Below are 22,637 nucleotides of genomic sequence, written 5' to 3'. Positions count from 1 at the left end.
ACTGGACCCTTAGATTGGGTTACCCATGGCCATCTCAAGCTCAGGATTGAGTATTTCTGGTGAGAGAGGTTTCACCGTGTCTCTGGGTGACCTATTCCAATGTTTAAGACTTTTCTTCATATATCCAGATGGAGTTTCCCTGATTCGGCTTGTGCCTGTTGCTGCTTGCGTTGTCACTGTGCGCCTTGTAGATAGAGTAATTCCATCTCTTCTGTTAGGTGCTAGAAGGCTTGAGTCTGCTTTTCTCTAGGCTGAACAAAACTAATTCCCTCAACCATTCTACAGGCCAGGTTCTCCAACTCTCTGCTCATCTTGGTGGCCCTCCATTAGACTATCTCCAATTTGTCAGTCTTTCTTGAGCTGGGGGAACCAAAGCTGGACGCAATATTCCAGCCATAGCCCAACAAGTGGAATAATCCTGTTGATCCTGTAGCTGTATTCTTGGTGCAATCAAGGACACATCTTGCCTCCGTTGGAGGGGCACACTGCTTCTTCATGTTCAGCTGGCTGTCCACCAGGTCCTTTCCAGCAGAGCACCTTGTACTGCTGCTTACAACTATGCCATCCCAGATTAAGGACTTTTTAAGTTTCTCTTTCTTAAATATTGTGCAATTTCTTGTTGGCCGTCTTTCAGACTGTCAAAGTCATTAAACCACCACCCTTTGAGATCAGCAATTTAGCCACTTTTTCCACCCATCTCTTAGTCTGTCTATCCAGTCCATACCTTACCAAGATGTCAACACATATGCTTTGGGAGACTGTATAAAACACATTGCTAAGATGGAGACAACCACAGCTCTTCATCCTCTGAGCAGATAGTTTCATCACAGAAGGCAGTCTGGTTGGTCAGACATGATTTACCCTCGGTAAATCCATATTGGCTTTTCCCAGTCACCTTCTCACCCTTCTTGTACCTGGAAATAGCTCCCGTGAATGCTTGCTCCATGGCTTCTTCAGGAACTGAAGTGGACCTGCCTGGCTTAAGTGATAGAAATAGATTAATTTAAGTATAACCAGTACCTGGGCAAGCTTTCATACTTAATGTGTCGGTGTAATGTACTGCATTGTGTCATCTATATGCAACTACCAATTGTCATTGTCCAGCAGTGCTTTCAATGAGAACTTAAAAATTGAATGGTTGGCTGCTGTTAAACTAATCTGCCGGAAATCCCATTATCTAACCTTATTAGTCACATCAACAAGGGTTTAGATTGGCTCCGCTTCTTCAGCAGATGTATAAACCTCATGATTTGTGGGGGAGGAATTTACATTTTTTTCAGAACTTAATGCTGTGATGGCTTGTGTTATAAACAGACAGTTTTCCCCATGGCAGTTTTAATTTCAGTATGAATTGGTTTGCCTGGTAAACCAGTAACAGACAGAATGGATTTTTTTGTTCTTCCAGTATATATAGCCCTGAGAAAAAACAGAAGATAAATTCCTTTTGTTTTTACAGAACTAAATTAAAGGCCGACTGAATTAAAAGCTGGAGTTGCTCATTTTTGTCCTCTCCCTCTTAAAGTGCTTTGAAGCCTGTATAAGGCTTCAAAGTAGCCTGTACCTCAAAGCATGAATTCGATTCTGAAGTCAGTGTGGGACTCAAACTTCTCTACAGAAGAAAATGCCTCCTTCTCCGCTTTGCTTTTTTTGCTTTGCCTGTTTTACTAGCGAACCCTCTAGATCAAAGGGAATATGTCAGAGCCACAGGAGCGATGAAAGAGAATTGGTTTGATTGTTCAAGGCCCGGTCAGGTGAACATGATGGATCCTGTGGTGACAGCAGGAGAGAAAGTTCATCATGAAACAATCATTCAGCTGAAATGTGGAATTCAGAGCATAAAAAGCCCCGACGTCCTGATTTTGCTGCATGTTCCTCCCAGTTGTCACTTGCTCTAGCTCCATTTCCTGTGAGCACTCCTGTTTGCCTACCCAAAACTTTTAACTTACCTTTTCTGGACTTGTGTCATCGCTGATGTAATGTTCTTGTTGTGAGTTGAACCCACTCACGGAGAGGTGCCAGTGCAGGAACTGGTACAAAACAGTGCGTGGAAGAAGTGGGAGGAGGCAGAGGGAGGTGTTGGGCACCTTCTCCCTATCTCAGGGCACTGCGTCATAGTACAGTTTCTTTTAACTGATCTGGTACAATTTAATTAGTAGAAGTAGCTTACTTTAGGAGCCAAAAAAAAACTATTAACAAAATAAGGTAAGGGATTGAGTCAGAAGTGCTACCCCAGCCTGTTTTCCCCAACATAATAACATTTCTCATCAAGTAGGAAGGAAGGGAAGACTCTCATCCTTCAAAGTAAAATCTGAGAGGTGTACCCCTTGACACTGCAGTACCGAGCAAGAAGAAATTAGAACTCCCATATGTCTAGTTTTCAGACTGAACCGCATTACTGAGGAGTATCATCAGGGTCTGGTGGTGTTGGCATCAGCGATGTAAGCATACAAGCTCCAGCATGTGTTCTTACCCTGCTAGAGTAAGGAGTTGTGTAAAAGTAATGATCTGAGGAAAGAGCCCCAAAAAAGCAACAATGCATCTGTCTTGTTTTCTGCAAGTAGGAATGACAATTAGCATAATGGCACCATAGCCGAAAAGGTAGTAAGATGATACAGAAATGCATAAGTAATGAATGCATAATGCAGTATCATATAGAAATGCATAATATATGAAAGCGTGGTGCAAAATCATATAGAAATGAATAATAAATGAACGCATTATCTATATAATTACTTAAATAAAACCATGGGTGCAGCTAACATATCTCTACCTAGCATTCTGTTGTGAAGAGAATTAAATGAGTAAAGAGCAGAAGAAACAAAGAAAAAAAATTTTTAATTCATTTCTAACATTTAACAATAAATCTCAGTATCATCAAGACAGCCATACTAGCATTTTTATTTGCAGTGTAGTTTCTTGTCGCTTATCAATGAATTTAAAATTTATATAGTTCTCCTTAATGAGAAGTACCTAGTTTATCTGAATCTCTCTTGACTTTTAGAACCTGTGATTCCTTATGAAGTCTTTTACCACTTCTGAGGCCTGTGTTTAACCTCCCTTTCCCTGTGCCGTAGATGTGCAGAGAAAACAGAAGTTAATGACTTGTCCAAGTTTCTGTGATGCTGCAGGTTCTCCTCTGCAATCCCACTGAATGTGCGAATTCAAAGAAGGCATCCCCCACAAAGAATTAATTTCAATAAGTAACAGTTTTAGTTTTCTACAGTTGAAACTTAAATGTGTAAGTTTTTCTTGTTTTCTGGTCTTGCGGAGAATATCTGTATTCCTCCCTCATCTCTACCTGAAGAGCAAGGGAGAAAGGTAATGCAGTAAGTCTAGAGACCTCCAAAATCACCTATGAAATGGCTGCCAGGTCTGTTTGTGGAGCAGAATGCTGGGGGAAAATAGGAAAGGAAACAGATGAAACTGTTGGGAATTACCACAAACTTTCATAGCAGCCTTGGAACAAAATTTTACAGTACTTGCATGCTGTTTCTTCATTAGGACTGATTTCTAGTGGTGTTATCTGTCACTTGAATTTTATATGGCAAATTCGTTATTATCTCATATCAACACAAATTTATAGCAGCTTGGAGGGTTGAAAGTCCTCCTCATCTACAGCTAGATTAAATTGTCAGTCAGTGCTACAAATATAGCCTGATCACACTTTAGGTAAACCTAAAACCAAAAGTGATTAGTTGAGCTGACACTTGAAGACACTAGATAGCTTACATTGATTTATTTTCTCCAGACGGGAGATTGTAACAGAAGCAGTGGATATACTCTTTGCTCAAGTTCAAACACACGTCCTGAAGAGAAGCTGAGATCTTGATCAACTGCAAGGAAAAGTTGATGATAATTTCCTGTAATCTTCCTACCATCGCCCCTCAAGCTTTCACTGTTAGCAGAAGGATGTGAATCTAACTCATTGATGGTCCCAGGTATACCCCCTAAGCCTCCAGAAAGACCCTCAGCAAGTGTCACTGGCTGTAACATAAACATTAAAAATTTGGCACTTCTTCACTTGAGAGTAAATTCCATCACAATAATTGCAGGCCTACTTGGTGCTATGTTACGCATTTAAATTAAAAAAAAAAAAAAAAAAGGAAAAATTGAGACTTTATCAACAGGCACCAGATGCAGTGTCCCAGAGCCATTAGTTTGTGTGACTCCAGGGCCACGTTCTTACTCCCATTGTGGAAGACAAGAGCTCTATAAACCTCATCTTGTGTTGATGAAACGTTCTTCTGTGGAAAGACCGCAGAAGGAATTTTAACTATGTTAAATAACGTTTAGTCATCTGGCTTGCATGAGCTGTATCACATCGATTCCTTGAGAAGTATCAAGAATGATTGAAGAGCAAAGATATCATTAATAGTCCTTAAAACCCCAGAAATGCTGCAAGTCTGGGTCTGTTCAACCCAAGAGAGCCATTAGGGCGACGACCCAACAAAGACTAGGTTTACAGAAATGTAAGTAAAATTGATGTCAGGAAGATACTCAAGATCCTGTATGACAAATGTAATTGCTCTTCTTTGTCTGAGTAATCTCTTGCTAAAAAATATATCACCTAAAGGGCTCACACTGGCAGCAAGTGTCATTTTTCACATTGGTATAGAAAGTCAATTTCTTTCTGATCTCATTAGAGAACATGAATTTTGTGACTTCTCTGTTTCATCATTGTGTTGCTTCAGTGTTTTACTTGACACGTCCTTGTACTATGGAAACGTGTTTCAGCTGATGTTTGCTTCTTAGAGGGGGTGGATTGCATTATTCTCCCTTTTCTCATTTTCCTGTCATTTTTTGCATAATGGATTCACTGTATTAAAAACCTTATTTTGCTTCACTTTTCATTCATTCCTTCACAAGGAAAGAAGTGAGGGAGTGGAACAGGTTACCCAGAGAGGCTGTATAATCATCCATCCATGGAGACGTTCAGTCCTTGGCTAAGCAAGTCACAGTTGGCCTGATGTAGTGTTGGCAATAATCCTGCATCACCTGGAAGGTTGGACAAAATGACCTTCAAGGTCTCTTCCAGTCAGTGCTTCTATGATTCTGTGGATCATTTGGGGAACAGAAGAGCACCTTTGAAATATTTTAATCTGACGCTTCAGGTTTCATCTTTAAAATGGTCCCACATAATAATAAAAATTGGTTTAAGATGGAATATCTGTTGATTGGGTCCCTGGTTGACTTTATTGCTGCATGCATGATACAATCTGTAGTTCAGGTTTCCTGACAGCTCACAGTTCATTTGACTAGTGTGTGTTGTTAGCCTGTATCCTGAATTTGCTCCGAGCAGTAAGTGAGCAGGACTTCTTCTGCCATTATTCGTCATGATAGCTTGTAGTCACTGTTCTCAGAGCTGGGATTTTTTTTTTCTCTGTTTGTAACACAGTTCTGGTGGGCTGCCAGGTAGCATGTGAAAATAAATTTCCGAACTCAAATGTAGAGGAAAAAAAAATCTGGAGTTACACATGAAGGTAGGAAGTGATGCAGACACCACTGCAGTTAATGCTGAGAAGAGCATGGAGTCTTGGAAAGGGAGACAAAAACAGTGTCCTGGGTCTGACTGGATTTTTACATTACTGCTCTTGAGTCTCAAGTTGTTGAGAGATCAAGTTGTCCTAACAAAGGGGAATATTTTGGCAATGTCACAATTTGTCAAGCAAATCTTTCATACCAGTGTGTGTTTCTCCCTCAAAAGGATTTTTCTTAGCGAAGCAGGAACTTCTCTGCAGTCCACGGCCACATTTTGTACGCAGGTGCAACTTGGCCATCATGTGTGTGTTCACAACTGCCGTGGTCTTCAGCAGAAAAGGACCTTCCAGGGGAGCAGGAAGGCTCCTCCAGCTGTGGGGGTGGCCGAGATGCTTCTCCTCACCCTTCCTGCTGCGGGCTTGTCTCTTGTTCTGCCCGGGTTTACCTTGGCCCACGCATGCAGCAGTTATTTCAGGAGAAAGGGGTTGTGGCAGAGCTAAGGGCGTGTCTGTTTAGGACTTGGTAGAGGCGTTATGATAACCTCTGTTGGCCAAGGTGGGACTGCGTGGGCCGAGCTTAAAATGCAGCGTACGTTGGCAGGAAGAGATCGGTGGACACAGCTACTACACCTCCTCAAAGTGATATAAGTTAAGGTAGTGAAAAGCACTCTCTGATCATCAGAGTTCCATCATGACGTAAGTCCGTTGGCGAGGGTGATCTGACACTCCTCGCTGAAATAATTATGCCAGCAGAATTTCACAGCGTGGACTAAAAAAAATCCAGTTTCTCTTCCTGGGTAAACCGATCTGAGCCTGGCTGCTGGCTGGAGATAACAACCTGTCTTCCCCAGCTCCCCCGTGGGGCTGACCATATAGAAAAGCCCCGTCCCCTCTTGCCCCCCCTGCCTCGAGGTTGCTGTGCTGGGCGGTGGTGCCACGGCCGGGGCAGCAGCACCAGTGGGGTGGCCACAGGTGGTCCCTGCTTGGGGTTCAGCCTGCTTGCCACACCGCAGGTGGGAGCGCAGCTGAGCTCACCCCCTCTGAGCAGGCACCTGGGGTGCTCGGGGACGGTGGCCCCACTTGCCTGGGTGCCCGTTACCAACCCTTGACTGAGGCTGCGGGGCTGGCAGGGCGCTCTGTGGAGACTTTTTTCTTCCTAGTGCACAGATTTTGATTTTTACCTTTCAGCATAGATATCAGCTACAGGTGACCTCTACTGCAACGCTCTTTGAGATTGTCCTTCTTGCCTCCTTGTGGTTGTTCCCACTGAAAGAAAAGTCTGATTTTGCTTACAGGCTTTCAGCAAAAGCCTGCCTTTTCCAGTTACATCGAGCCCCTCTGTGGTCACTAAAGTAGATAATTTGATCATTGGAAATAATTTATAAAGGACAAGAAATGCTGGTATGTTACTGGTACGACTTAAGAGGTGGGGAAGTGTAGCACTGGGAAGGAAAGCTCATGGCTTGAACGGAGGTGCAAGAGTGGGTCCTGGGCACCACTCGCATGGTCTGCTGCTGAGCCCGGCCGTTGTGGAAGTGCCTCCTTGGTCTGGAAGTATATCAAGCTACAGACAGTCCATTCTTTTATCAAGTGTACATTATATGCCGTTAATATTAACTGCAGATGCAAAGTACATCTCTTGACATTTACAAAATGTTAGTACACTTTGTTCTTGTGTAGGTGGCTCTTTGCTTCTCTTCCAAATAGTTAGGGACTGCTTAAGCCAGTGACACTGAAAAAACTTGGAAGACAATTGTTCTGTCAATAAACTCCCTCTCTGACTAATGAGCTCCCATTGCCCTGCCACAGGCTTCCTTCTCACCCGGGCTCTTCTGCTGAGGTCCCTTTTTACAATCGCTTGTGTCACTAATGGTGTGGATGTCTGTGCTTATTTAACAAAGAATTAGGAATCCGATGGCTAGATGGACTCGTTACATAGCAGCAGGCCTAGAGTGATCCCTCCTGAGCTAACAGGTTGAATTCATTCCTAACTTGGGCCCTAGGGAATGTAGCAGCAACAGGGAAAACCCACTGAAAAAACCCATTGAAAATCCAGTGAATTATCCCGTTTGCATTTAAAATATATTCTAATGGCCACTTAAGTTTGCATTCTTTTATTATTGCTCAAATAAAAATGTTACTCTTAAGTTGCTTGAAACAACTTCCTTCCCCTCTGCAGTGACTTATTAATAGATTTGTTAATTGAATTGTGCCCCACTGTGAGTCAGTATCTGTATGCTAAACAGGGATGTTAGTGATGCTAGAGTGTACATCTGGCTGAGTTATCCAGCCTTAGATGTTATATATCCTCTCTCATAGAGCTTTCAACATTTTTGTATTTGACTTTTGTTGCTATTATCGTTATTGCAGAGGACATTCTGTGCCTGGCTTTGTGTCTTCTTTTTCCCTGCCCTCATTCTTGTCATTAATCTCCTTATTTAGTTTTTCATAATGCAAATATTTACACTTCATTTAACAACATGACCAATGATTTCTTCAACAAAGAAGTCCTTGTAGGGCACGAGATCATTGTGGGTAGTCTAATATCAGAGACTGCAAACTCTTGAAGTTGATCAAGCTTTAAAATAGTGGCTAAACATCTCACTGAGATACCCAACCAATCTGTGAACCATTGAGGCTACAGTAATAAAGTGAAATATTTGCCATCTGATTATTTACGCTTGCTTTGTTTAATTATAGTTTGAAAATGAGATCATCACGAAACTGGATCATGAAGTGGAAGGAGGCAGAGGAGATGAACAGTACAAAGTGTTATTTGACAAAATGTAAGTGTTGATCAGCGGCGAGATTTATGTCACAGTAAAGTCAGGAGAGAGAGCAATTAGACTACAATGAACTTTGTAGCCCAGAAATAATTAAAATCTGTTAATGATGCATAATATTTAAAATTGCACCTGAGTCAAGGTTTTTTCAGCATGTCATTAACAAGGCAAATGTAATTGGTTTTTCAGTCTCTTGGAGCACTGCAGAAAACACAAATACCTTGCTAAGAGTGGAGAAACTTTTGTGAAACTTGTTGTCCGCTTAATGGAGAGGTTGTTGGACTACAGGACCATAATGCATGACGAGAACAAGGAGAACCGCATGAGCTGTACTGTCAACGTGCTGGTAAGCAAAGAGAAGTCACCAGCCTGAAATGACTACTGCATGCTTAATTTTACACCCTTTACAAAAGATTTGTATCAAACAGAATGCGTGTTGGGATTCTCACGAAAGTTCAAAATACTTGTGGGGTTTTTTTCCTTTTTTTAATGAAGATGAATCTATAAAAACATGGGTTATTACTTCTTTAATTGATTCTAAGGAAGGATTTAAGAAGTGTCTTAGGGCCTGATCTCTGAGGGCTGTTCATTGACATTTACAATTGATATATTGAGCAACTTTATGAAGGAAAACACTTTGACATACAGAACATTGGAGTAATATGCAGTTTACTACTGAAATTTTCATGCATTTGCAATCCCATTTGTGTTCTGCTTGCTGCTAAGCTGCCATATTCAAAATTTTTGAAGAAATATGAGTGTTACTATTTCATTCAAAGCCGAATGTGAAAATTCCTCCTCTTAGATTTACAAGTTCTGGAATATCTACTATATATTACAAACCTTTGTCCATTTAGGCTAGAGTTGGGAGAAGGAGCAGTTGTCCCCATAGCACGCACAGAGTGCTTTTTGGCCAAGGCATTAGAGTGTGAGAATTTACTAGCTCAAAATCAGCTCATATTGAAAAATTACATCAAAATAAATTTTGGAGACCCCCAAACATAATACTAGCTAAATTTGATTTTTCCAGTAGGATTCAGTATTAAACTGTTAGTCACTAAGGATTCATAGCTTTCATCCCTATATCATGGTCAAAGCTTTCATTTCGTTTAAGGATGTGGGACACAAACAGTGTTTACCATTTATGTGATACGGCTGATAGATGTCGTGCAGGCTGGTTTGAAAAGGTCTGAGTAAATAGTTTGTGCCTTTAGCACTTCCAAGCAATGCAAACGTCCTCCCCTTGTGCAGTGCAGCCTTTATGCCGCACTGTCCCATCAGCTACAAATGAAACAGTGCCCATTAGAACGGGAGAGGAGACAGAGATACCAGATCAGAAATCGGGATTTTATTTTTAGTTTGTTTTTCCTCTCTGCACACACCAAGAAGCATCGGAATGTTTAGGAAATGGGAAAAGAGGAAGAACTCGGAGAGTGCTCACTGGCTGTTAATCTAGCGAGTGCCATTAGTTCACCCACAGAAAAGTCACAGCATCCTCCTGAGAAGAATTGGAGTGAGGAAAGCCTGCCAGTTCGCACCAGGCAAGATAGGAAATAAAATATCACATACACCATGCGCTCTAAAACATGACAACAATTTATGAAACTGGGAAAAATTCCTTAGGAAGGTGAATTTATTTCTCCTTCCCTTCATCATAATACTCCGAGTCTCTCCTAGTAATTCTTGCCACACTGACCGCAGGGGGGACCGATGGCGTGTTAGTTTTGTTTTCTCTAAGTGTCTCTAACAGCATCTTCTGATGATGATTTTTGTTATCTGAATTCTTCGGGTATTTGCAGTTGATAAATTGTGTGAGCAATTTGCTGCTGTCAGGTTAAATCACCATGAGATATCCACACACCACCCTGCCACTGAAGTCTGCAGGAAATGCAGGACAGCATCGCAGGGCGGAACTTTCCTTCGGTTTTGGTGATTTCGAACTTCAGCTTGATTTTAAAGTCCCATTTGCCCTCCAGGGCTCGCTCAGTCTTTTCATCATTCTCCAGGCACCTGCCTTTGCTAAAATCCAGCCCAGGGCTGATACTCGGCACAATTCCCACCCGAGGTCTCAAAGACTTCTTAATTGGGACTTTAATAATGCAGAGGCTTTCACAGGATTAAGTTTGTCTGTATTGACTGTAGTTTAAGTCAGAGGTTTTGATATGCATTTAAGCCAGTGCCGATGTTAAAAAAGAAAATCATAGAAGCCCTGTCTGCTCCCTCAGCTGCTTGTTCCTACCCCTGCCAATCCTGGTGCAAGCACGCGTGCCGCCAAGGTAGCAGAGCAGATCCGAGGAGGGATCTTGCCGAAAGCTCACGCTCTTCCCCTCGGGTTGTTTCCCATCCCCACGGGTTCCTCGGCCGTGGAGCCGCACGCGTGTGGGCCAGCCCAGCCTCGGGGGGGGGAACCCCCACCCGAAGAGGGGGCAGGAGCAGGGGTGGCTTTTTTGGGGGGAGAGGGAACTCCAGTGAATGTGAGGTGCGTCTGGTCAGCCTGCCGCCCAAGCCTCGGCCCGGTTTGGCGGATTTGCTGTAGCTTTTCGAGCTGCATCAGAAGGGCAGAGCAGCTGGCAGCAATATTAGGATTAAACGGTTTTTACGCTATTGATCCACCCAACTCGGAAATCTCTTCTGCTTTAAAAAGGCAAACAAAACACAAGTAAGGAAAAACAGCAGACATTTTTTGTGTGGTTCAGTTTGTCTTTTTGAGTTGAACTTAAAGCCAGTGAGCAGTTTTGTCAACTAAAATGGTATATCCACCAGATAATCCGTCATTTCCAACGGCGGTACGTAGAGTCTACCCTGTATTTCGGTTCTCTTTGAAAGGAACAGTTTTGTATTGGGCTTATGCATCTATTAATACTGGGTTTGTGCATCTATTAGTGGCTACTCAGACTGGTATAATTGAGCATTGAAATACATTTTAATTCAGTGAAGGAGAAATTATTTGGTATTTTGTTTTCTTAGGTATATTTTAACTTTTGAGGGCAAACTTTAAATTAGATTCAGAAATGCCTTTAATATCTCACCCAATTTATCATATCTTGCATTTACAATATTTATAGTGTTAACTAGTTTATCTCAAGACCACAGGCATTCAGACATTTCTGAAAAGAGTGATGATAACGTGTGGCATATGAAACCAGATAAATAACACTAATCTAACTTTCTATTTCCAAAGGAACTATCAGAATTCAAGAGCAGATGATGTATTGCTCAACTAAGGTTTAGAGTTCTAAATCCATAGAACAACTGTTGCTTAAAAATTATTGTTTTATATATTACAAAATTTCAACTGAAAATGGTTAATGATGTGTGACTTGCAAATGCCAGAAGCAAATTTCTAGCAGTACTGTTGTTGCAAATTCTTAACCTTTGCAATGAGACGTAAGCCTTAATACACTACATCATGAAACATCACAGCATCAGACTTTATAGGTTAAATAACTTGTGTTTTATCACTAGAGGCAAATTTCATTTTGCAGGTTTGAGGTTGATGCTATGCAATTATTAATTTTTAATTTAGAACATGTTCTGTATACATTCCACACTGTGAAATCAAAGACTTTGTAACAAAATTATGTTTTTCAGAATTTCTACAAGGAGATTGAGAGAGAAGAAATGTACATAAGGTTTGTAAACATGACCATTGACAAACTCTGCATGACTTACTGTAGTGTAATTGGAGAAAATTAAGCTCATATTAAGCAGTCACTTGGGGGCTGGAGGAAAAGAAGTAATGAAAACACATACTTTGACTGAACCTTAAGTACATTCGAAAGCTTATCTTCACTGAGGACAATGAGATTTAGAAATCAGAGTAATGAGATTTTTTTTTTTGTCCACCCCCTCCAACTCCACCAGTTATATTACGATGAACACTGAAATACACATGAAGAAAATAAATAAGTCAAAAGAAAGCTGAGCAAAGAAATGATTTTGCCTCCTGGTGAGGCACAGAATCTGTGACTTGGGGTAAAAAGGACTATTAAATAACACCATGGCTGATATTTATTTTAAATGTAAAGCTTTTAGGAACCTTTCAAAATCTATTTTCACACAAAGTAAAAATGGTAATATGTTGTGCTTTTTGTAAACTTCAGGGTTCCTAGTCCTCTGTTTGTACTTTGGCTTAAAATTGGCTAGACCGTTGTGCTAAAATGATGAGGCTTGTTTTTTTAATGCTATTTTAGGTATCCAAATATTATTCATTAATTCATTCTCAGGTGCTTGTTACTTTTTTGGAAGAATTTTCACTTGTGAACTCACTTCCTGTTGTTTAAATGGTTTTAATTAGTGCTTTATTATTTTGCAAAAATAAAATAAAATCTAGCAAAAGTCAGGATTGATAACTGTGGACAAGCATGTAAAGTTATGAGTCATAGGTCTGCCCAATTCAGCATCTCTGTAAAGATAAGTTGTCTCTCACTGTCAAATCCCCACCCCAATTCTCTTATATTTCTGTTAATAAACTTATAATGTGTCAGAATGAGCATCAGAGTTCTGTATTTTCACTGGCTTTGTCAAAATACAGTATTAATAGTTTGTCATATTAAAAAAAAAAAAAAAAAACAAAAAACAAAAAACAAATAAACAAACAAATGAAGATAATTCCCTTCCAGAGGTGTGATGATATTGAAGTTAAGGAAGATGACTTAGAACTGTCTCCATAGCTGAACAATTAGAGCAATATCTCTTGCACAAAGTCTGTACTGGATTCATTACCCATCACAAGTCATTTATATGCATTGGAAAAAGAACACAGTTGAAATGCAAATGGTCCTAAAGCTTGTCTGCACACAGAAGCCTGAGCTTCAAATAATCCTACATATATGTAGTTGTTTGAAGACAGAATTGAACCACTGTGGTCTTCAAAATAAATTATTTTGTAACATTTAAGAACCAGCCTTTTTTAAGAGCCATTGTTCTTATTACTTGCAGGTATTTGTACAAGCTGTGTGACCTGCACAAAGAATGTGATAACTACACGGAGGCTGCCTACACGTTACTTCTGCATGCAAAGCTTCTTAAGGTAAACACCAAAATGCATTGCAAGTTTTGAAAATCATGTTAGCACTAACCAATCTTAGTATTCTTTATCACTCTTAGAAGGCCAGCACTTCAAACTGATTAACAACTGCTGCTGATGTCAGTTTTATCTTTTGCACATGTAATTAATAAGTGCAGGAAAACAGCCCTCTGCCATTAGTGTATGTCAGAGCATGCTTTATTCATCTTGATCTGAAATGAATGGAAGTGCGGTCAAGTCAAGACCTCAAGTTATAAATTGCAAAGCTGTAATTTAAATTTCTTTTAAATATCAAAATTATGTAATGTGTGGAAGCATCTGAACACATATTTTAGTAAATCAGCTCTCCACAACATTGTTTCTGCCGAGGCAATACAAGAGACTTCTAGAGACTGTTATCAAGTGCTCTTGGGCACCTGTAGATTCAGTTTTGATTTGGAAAAATTAGAGAGAGATTCAAATGGTCATCTTTCCAAGTTCATGCCTTTAAAAGGTGCCTATGATTTTAATGCAGTGTTACACAGCTTATAGCACATTTAAAGAGCCATAACAATATTCCTGTTCTTCAAGAAATGTTTTGGCGTAACCTGCAATATATATAAATAAAATGTTATGTATACAAAGTGCATGTAAATAAAGCATTTGAGTTTTTAACACTATATAGGGTCAGTCAGCAATGTATTGAAGCCGTACTTCATTAAGCATTAATCTCACTGAAAACTTTCTGGATAGATGGTGTTGTCTCTACCCTGCAGCTTGTTTACAGGATTGTGTCACAAACGTGGCAGCATGTGCCACCTGTGTTCCCGGCGTTATCGTATAGACGGATGCCGCGCTCAACAGCAGACACTGGTGTCAGGAATTCACATGTTTAACCTAGCCTAGCCATCACTAAATTACTGGCAAGGTGTTTGATGTTTTGATTTTTAAAAGCGGTCAGCAGAAAAAGTAAAAATCTAAATTTGATAAGAATTAGTGTTTTCTGAAGCATTTGCTTTAGTCCAATTCTTCTTCCTCACGTCTCAGCGCCCACAGTGAAATCTTTGTCCGGAGAGACCCGGGTCTCTCTCTGTTCCCCTCGAGCATGGTAGCACCCGTGGCCGTGTGGGGCAGACTCAGGGACAGAATAATGGAGAACTGCATTTTCCCCTTCATCTATTTCTCATGGCAACGGCCAGCATATTGCAACCTTTTGTATTATTGCAAGCATTTGATGTTATTACAGAATCTATGCTAATGGCACCTCATTTCGTGAAGAAAATTTATCTCATTCTAAGCGGTGATTTGTTCTTAGCAATCTTTGATTTAATCTAAGCAATCCCAAGCGAAATGCATGTGTAAAATATCTATTTTGAAAAGTTGAAAAGTGGAAGGTGTTAAATTAAATGCTTCTAATGGATGCGCTGAGAATTACTCGTACCTCCAAACCGAGTAAACTGACTCAAAGCTATAATAAGACTAAACATAATGCAGAGCGTACATGTGCAATTTAAATTAAGATACTTTGAAATGCATTTACTGTATTTTAAAATAAATAGAGGGTTACTGCACGAGAAAACATCAGTGAGATTCATCTGGAGTGCCAAAGTACTGCAGCAATAGCTTTCTACATGGCTAAAAGCAGGGGCAGTTGTTGGACACACCTGCTGGATGCAGTCACTTCTTTGGTAATGCCATTTTCTGGGCTGAGACCTGTGTCAGAGAGGTGAAGGTGTGAGGAGATGGCTCTGCCACCTCCCGTCACACAGGCTGGGGCCCGCGGGTGGAAGTTGGAGCGCGTAACTCGCCGAGCCTGGGGCTACAGAGATCTCTCTCGTTCCCACGGGGGACGTCACACAGGACTGCCGAGTTGTGTGATCCTTGCTCGGCACACTTCACACGCATGAACCTTCTAGACAAGATAAATCATTTATTCCCGTCCACAGGTGCTGCATTTTCTGGAAAAATGAGGGAATGAACCGTGCCGTAAAATGTCAGTCAAACTTTTACCTGTTGTGGCTTGAAATTGTTAGTCACTGTGCTTTAGGTCACCTTAAATTGGCGTTTAGCCAACTTTGTTTTTTCTTACAGAATGTCTTCGGAGACCAGATGAGTATCTTAATATACTCCTTTAATTTACTGGAAAGAAGTACCCAGTTTTCTTTTCTTACAATGCAAATCGATAGAAGATGGCAAATATAAGTGTAGTATTTGTTGCAGGTTTACATCACTAAGTGAATGTTTATAAATATAATTACACTGTATTTTGGAATTATTTTATTATAAAATTGTGTTTATTCATCTAATACAACACCCTGTTACTACCAGTAGTTAGCAGTGGATGGAGGAGTTCCATATTGCTTGGGAAGCAGCCATACTGTGGTGTGTGTAACTTTAAGCAATTGAGTTTTTCTGTCAAACCTTAAGGACAGGATTTTCAATGGCGGTCGTCACTGGCATATATTTCATCACGCTTATTTTAATGGGATCACCTTTAGGTCAAGTCTGAGAGCTTTCAAGAATTTCACCTGTAAATTTGCAAGAGGGCTGTCTCTGCGAGAGAGAGCCACCATTGTTTTCTCCAGATTATTTCAAGCTGATGAAGTGCACTTAAGAAAAGAAGCTTTAGTTGTATTTTTAACCCATTTAGTCAAAACTAACAGAAGATAGGGGCTCTTAGTATGATAAAAAATACCATTACATTGCAGACTTCATGAAGTTGGTGTTGCTCAGAAACACAACTCTGTACCACGAAGTAATCAAAGTTGTCTGTTTTAGCAAAACACCAACATTTTAGCCATATTAAGAAGCAGTTGGGTGAAATTTAATAAGATACAGGAGGTAGAACTGGATGATGTAACAGTAATTCTGTAACTAAATCTGTAAGTTGCTGATCTCTGCGTGATCTCTTCTTCTTTTCCTAAAGTTACAGAATTTCTTTCAGTGGGCAGTTCTCCTACTTTAGTAACTTTGATTTTCAGAGAAGAAAGTGAACAGTTCTTTAATTAAATTTTTTTGAATTCGGTTTCTTAAGGCAACAATAGGACATTGGAGCACCTGTCCCTGCCTCTTCTTCAATCTATGAGAAGTTGCGTTTGATTTCATGGAGGTTTGTGATTTGGTTTGGTAGAGGTTTGTGAGTCTCTGAAGTATTAATTTCCAGCTAGCCTCATGAAAATAAACAGCTATGGAAAGGTAGGCCATCCCATTAGTATCCTGGCTAGGGAAGAGGCTGCAGTATTGCCTCACCCCCGGGTAGGTCGTAGGGAATATTAGCAGGAGGATGAAGGGAGGTGAGGAAGAGGTGATAGGAATGGGGGAGTCCAGAGGTTTCAGGTGCATCTGTCCCCCACTGGACACCAGAATGTGCAGGTGCAAGGGAGGAGGAGGCAGGGAACTGCTTGGTTCTCTCAGGCTTAGGAGGAAATCCATTTAATGCCCGTGCCTTCTTCCTCAGCCGTTAGGCATTTGCTGGAAGAGCAAGAGCTACTAATTGCAGACAGGCTGTGTAAAGTTAGTGGCGCTTTTCCGTGCCTCCAAATGTTCTCGATGAACTTGAGCTGTTTCATTTCTGTGCCTGCAATCCTTTCCGTTCGTATTGGTGTATCTTGGCTTCGGGGCTTCTCTCAACGTAAGCCTGCAAGTGTTCGCTATGCTTTCGGCAGGTTGTACCCAGCAGCAGGCCAAGGTCAGTCTCATCAAACTCACCGAGGAGATGAAGCCTCCTCCAGAAGCTTCCTTCCAGCTGATACATGTAATTAGCCTCCAATTACAGCATTCAAATAAATGGTCCTTGTGCCCAAGGAATCAAAGAACACAACTGCAAAAAAAAAAAAAAAAAATCTTTGTTCAAAAGAATTAGCTGTGCTACCACTTCTTTAAATAAAGAATGCGCATTTTATGTAGCCTAATTTTACTGACACATTTCATAACTTTTGATTTGCTTTCACTTTTCCTCTCTTTCTTGTATGATTTAGTGGTCAGAAGAAGCATGTGCAGCTCATCTCACCCAGCGGGATGGATACCAGGCTGCTACTCAAGGACAGTTGAAAGATCAGCTGTATCAAGAAATTATCCATTACTTTGACAAGGGCAAGGTAAAAAGGGAAGAAAAAAGTCCAAATATGTTTCATTGCTTTTCTCTCTAACTTATAAGTTGAATAGTAAACATAGCTTGCATCCAGTGACCTTCAGGGAGCTTTCAACTTGTTATAAGTTATTTGGAGTGCTTTATGTAAATGGTCTACCAGCTAGCACTTAAAGATAATGATACCCCCAAAAAAGTAAAAATAAATCAATGGTATTTTTATAACTGCTGTGTTAAGGGTAAATATATGTGCATATGATGCCATGGAGAAAATAAAAAAGTGATGCATGTAATTTGGGGGACTTACTTTTTCTGGCAATTACAATAGCTATTTGCAATCCTTCAGCTACCCTTGTTTTTTTTCTCGTGCACACAAAATATTTCCGTCAGAGAATGGGTGTCTGTGGTTCATATCGTAAGAAGGCAGGAAGATTCTGAGATGAGGATATTTCACGGCAATTGCATCTTTTATTGCAAGACGAATTTGCATTTGGCATTGCATGGTGGGAAGGGGAGAGTGCTGGTGTTGCCTGTCCACAGAGATGAAGGGGCTTAACTTGGTAGGCAGGGAGATGTAGGGATGTATCAGTGTTTGGATATTTCATGCACAAAATATTTAAATCTAGAAGTAAAGATCTCTTTGTCAGAATATTTCAGGAACATACAGTTGGGTTTTTTAAAGCGATATTTGTAGTGCAAACAGAAATGTCATTTTCTGGTAGAACTAGAATATTATCCAACCACCTCATGTTTTCCATGTAAGTTTTTAGCAGAATCACATCAGTATTTTGATCTAAACTTTGCTTAAAAGGTCAAATTTTATACCTTATCTTAATGCAATATTTAGATGTTGATAAATTATGCTAAAAAAAATAATTCTAATTCTAGACTGGGATAGATCCAGGCTGCACAAACAGGCTGCGTGGGGCTGGGGCTTGTGTAGGTGCGCTGGTGCTTACACCGTGGATACCACTGGTTTGCACAGCGTGCTTCTGCTGCCCAGAAAGCTTTTACTAACCCTTTAACAGCGGGTAAGGAGAACCTCGTTAGAATTAGAGTCATAGCTGATTTAAAAGTGTATTTTAATATTACATTCCTCTCTCAAAATGAAAAGCCAGAAGTCGCATGTTTTTATTTTGTTGTTTTACATCTTTATGGCTTCACAGTTAGTCTTTTATGATGCTAGTATACAGGCGGTGGGAATTGTTCTTCTGAGCACCAGGCCAATGCATTTTAGCTGTAAATTAAAAGCTGCAGTGTCCTTTATATCTATATTGAAAACAGCCTGTCTTAAAGTTGTACCCACCCGTTTCTGCTGATAGCGCTAATGAGCTGTTTATATAAACAGCAGGCAAAATACCTGCTGCTTACTTTTCAGCCTGCACCACATTACACAGCACGGCATCCACGCTTGAGAGACTGTTGTTTGACTGAATAACCATTCTTAATTTTTTCAGATTTTACAGTGAAAAATGAGAGAAAGCTCTGCCTGCTTTCAAAACAAATAGCACTGAAAATGCTGTGGTTTTCCTTTCCCTCGTAGTTTGACTAAACAACTGAATCTTCGTTATTCTAAAGATTTGTGGTGAACAATATCGAAGGGACCACTGTGATTGCTTCCTCCTGTTCCTTAGCATAACTCAAGACATAGGACTCCTGCATGATTTTTGTGTGTGTGTGTGAGGAGATGATTCATTTTCAAAGTACTTTTTCATAGTTACAGATATTTCTTCTCTCTTTCTCTGGTCACTCAAGTTGGTGATAACTTTCTGTATTGTTCAGTGAGAAGGAAAAAAAATAAAAGCACCGTACACTGAGAATATGAGCATCTTAGATGAATTTGCAAATGTCAGGAACCTCAAACTTGATGTTTCCACAGTAGAATTAAGGTAATCCTCTCATTTGGGATGTTCTGTCCTTAGGTTAAATCAACTTCTTACATTTACCTATGCAGTTGGCAAACGTAGTCCAGCCGCTACTTTAACTGTGCCATTCCATAATCAGTAACACATCTGAAATAGTATTTGCTGTGCATTTGTAGAAGGCTGTACCGATACACTAACCAGTTCCTCTTCTTTTTGTACCGTAATCACCCGGCTGCTTCACTGCACAGAAATTCACTCTGGGTTGATCCCATTGCTTTGCTTTCTCTTCCCATAAAGTTAACCAGAGACGTCAAAAGAAGGTCCTTTTACCCTGGCCATCTGCAGAGCTACTTCCAGGCTTTTACGGAAGCTCAGGGTTTTGTTTTAAAGTTGTTGTGAGACTGCCTCTTCAACCCGGTGGGAAATGGTGGACCTGAGAGGCAAGGTAGATGTGGTTAGAAAGGTTATGTAGAAGAAATGGAGGAGATGGATTTCCTAAAAGGTGACTCTAAAACATTGGCTTTTCTTTTTTTTTAAAAAAGGGTGGTGTAGTTCAGCCTCTCAAAAATCATGATCGCTTTCTTTTAGCAGAGTAATTTCCCCGGGGGGAAATGCACGGTGCACTTTTCAAGTGAAGACCAACCTTGAGGCTTATTCCCTAAATATCAGCATTCATGGTGAGATGAATTTAGAGGAAGGTATAATCCTCCATACACAGACTGGAATGGAGTGGACCTCTCACTTCTAGACCAGAAGTCCCCAAGAAATTTGTAATTTAAGAATACGGAGTGTGGGCTTGCAGTGAAAGCAGGAGTGTGGGCATCTCATTTTGGCCGAGAACAAAATACTGACCTTCACCATGAATATCCCTGTTATTTGTAGTTTGAGATATGTTTAGGATTCCTCATTTTGTTTTCTATTTTTTAATACATTGTTCTTGGGAAGCTTGCTTTTTTACTTTTATTTGACTTTTGGTCCTTAAACAGATCTTCTTTAAAGCTGAAGTGCACCTTTCACCTTTAGTAAAATAGCATATGCAGATACAGCTTCTGCATTTTGCTATTCTGCTTCATGCATTTGATGCCTTATTATTAATACTTTTCATTACTCCTCTAAGCTCCTTGTTTCCAAAATTAAATGTTATGCCCAAATTTCCCTAGTATATACAGTTTTCTCTCCTAGATTATTATTATTCTTCACTGCATTGCACTTTCCAGCCTCATCTCAATGTCTCTTGGCTTTTGCCCTTAAAAGCCTTATCTTCACGCTTATCACGGCAGTCTAACCTATCCTTTGAACTGCTCTGAAGTGTTTGCTCTTCCTCTGTTTTGCTGAAGCTTTGTAATTTTCAACAAAGCCCTTAATCCACAGACTTTACTGAAAACTGGTAGGTTAGAGTATCTCAGAACAAGAAGGAAAAATAATGGTGGTAGAGAAGGAGGTAGAACTTTGCCTGTGCGGAGCAGTCGATGTTAGTCAATGCTAATGAACTATTGAAGCCAAGAAATACTCTGTGTCATTGGCAAAGTTAAGATACTATTTTTAAATAGGCTTATGTGGTCTCTGGAGCCGTAAAGGAAGCAGCAGCATTCTTACTCCTGCACGGTAAAATGTACAAACAGCAACGTGTTTCAAGTTTGCCAGTGGATGCCGCAGTCTATAAATCAGTACATGTTTTCCACTGCTCCTCCATAAATTGAAAGTGTTGGTCCTAGGGAGAAAAAAGTAAAGAAATGCACACTGTTCATTTATTTCTGCTCCTCATTCCTTCCCCCTCCCCGCACCCCCCTGTCCAAAAAAAAAAAATACCTTTTACTGTTTTACTGGAGCTACAAAACACAAAATATTTGAAACCACGCAGTAAATACCATGCGTTGGCTTAAAATGTCTTCTTTTTTTCGGCTCGTGGGATGGCATCAAATGGCTTTTTCTTCCCTCTAAGGAGACAGTGGTGAAATGCACCTGTCTGCCAAAAATCAGTGCAAGGCTCGCGTCCAGCTCGTACCCCATGTCAGATCGTGAGCCCATCCTGAGAGCTGTGAAGGACAGAGACAGTCTTCAGAGAAGAAAGATACGGTGTTTGACCGTGTTCCAAATGAATACAGCAAGTTCTTTTAAAGGGTTTCCAGCGATGGCTATATCTTACGCATCTTGAATGCAGTACTAGCAATAGAGAAATACTGTGTTTTGACATTTTATTTAAAATATTAAGCTTACATGGTGGTTAATTAACACTATCTGAAATTTAAACAGCTTGGAATGTCCTTCATACATCAGAATACTGCACAATAATATTCTTACCCTAGACTATTTCATTTTTACTGACCGTTAACTCAGCAGGAACTAAGAAATATCCTAAGATCCTCCTTTGCTGCTATTAAAGAACCTCAAAAACTAAATTGGATGCTGCGGTTCTTTCTGGGCAACAAGCAATCCAGCTTCCAAACTAAATTAAATTGCTAGGTTTTCCCTAAAAAGATCTCCTTCTGCATCCTCAAAGTCTTTCCCCTAACAATTTTCCAGCTCGTGTCTACACAACTAAATTTAGGCTGTACATATTTTCCTTACGCCTTCAGTATAAAAGAAGCATTTTCCTTCCACTATCACCAACCTCCCTCTCTGGTACACTCCAGATAAATTGCTTCTTGCATTAATGAGTTGTTCATCGTACAAATCCTGTGTAGTAGCTCCCCGTACGGCTCATTCCTCCAGAAGACCTGCCATGTCTTGGGCAAACCTGGGAAACCTTCCAAGGCAGGAAATCTGTGAGGCAGCAGATTGGGAGTTATTGACCTTCAAGAATATAGATTTCATTTATCAGGATCCTTTGCCACAGCCGTGCTGTCCTCACCTGAATAAATTTGCTCTGTAGTAAACAGAGAAATTTTTAGGAGGGTTGTGCAGGGGATTTTAAACACACAGTTGCTGCTTCTGTTACGATGTTGGAAAAACTACTGGCTTTGGGTTTCTTTTCGGTGATGTTGCAGGTGTTGTGGTCCAGCTGCACAAGCGACCAAGTGAAAACCAGGTGGTTAATGGACTCGTGGACCTCTGGAATTCAGGGCACTTGACATTTTGTAAATTGAGTTTTATAATACAACTTCTTGTTGTCCCTTCAGAGGATTGAACTGGACAGTTGGATTTCAAAATAGAGACGTTAGAGCAGAGTGGGATTTTTAAGAGGTAGTAGCAACAAAAAGTAGGTGCTTTTCTCTAAGACAGGCCCCTTGGTTGGAGAGGGGCCAGCTTACTGGCTGACAAAAATGGAAAGAATCTTTTCTCATGCTGAGGCACTTCTATCGTGTATTTGCAGTAATGATAGAAAAAGAGTAGTTTTATCTCTTATCTATACCAGAAAGTGTTCCATTAAAAAGAATGTGACAAAATATGAGCACTATAACTTGTAAACTAACATTT

The 22,637-nt window shown here is 40.4% G+C and overlaps 1 protein-coding gene across 5 annotated transcripts in view; it reads left to right on the top strand.

Moving 5' to 3' along the window:
- DOCK1 (dedicator of cytokinesis 1) overlaps nucleotides 1–22,637 on the top strand; it is a 316,081-nt gene that overhangs the window by 239,226 nt on the left and 54,218 nt on the right. For all 5 annotated transcript variants that reach the window (XM_042792609.1, XM_042792599.1, XM_042792597.1 and 2 more), the window contains exons 34-38: nucleotides 8,178–8,263; nucleotides 8,450–8,606; nucleotides 11,852–11,892; nucleotides 13,202–13,292; nucleotides 17,246–17,365. In XM_042792609.1, coding sequence (XP_042648543.1) covers nucleotides 8,178–8,263; nucleotides 8,450–8,606; nucleotides 11,852–11,892; nucleotides 13,202–13,292; nucleotides 17,246–17,365 — 495 coding nt within the window. The remainder of the gene's footprint in view (nucleotides 1–8,177; nucleotides 8,264–8,449; nucleotides 8,607–11,851; nucleotides 11,893–13,201; nucleotides 13,293–17,245; nucleotides 17,366–22,637) is intronic.

This window comes from Tyto alba, unplaced genomic scaffold, assembly GCF_018691265.1.
Source record: "Tyto alba isolate M040663 unplaced genomic scaffold, T.alba_DEE_v4.0 Super-Scaffold_1, whole genome shotgun sequence".
In the NCBI taxonomy this organism is placed as follows: domain Eukaryota; kingdom Metazoa; phylum Chordata; class Aves; order Strigiformes; family Tytonidae; genus Tyto; species Tyto alba.
The sequence above is the reverse complement of the archived record's forward strand: the minus strand, read 5'-3'. Positions and strand labels throughout refer to the sequence as shown.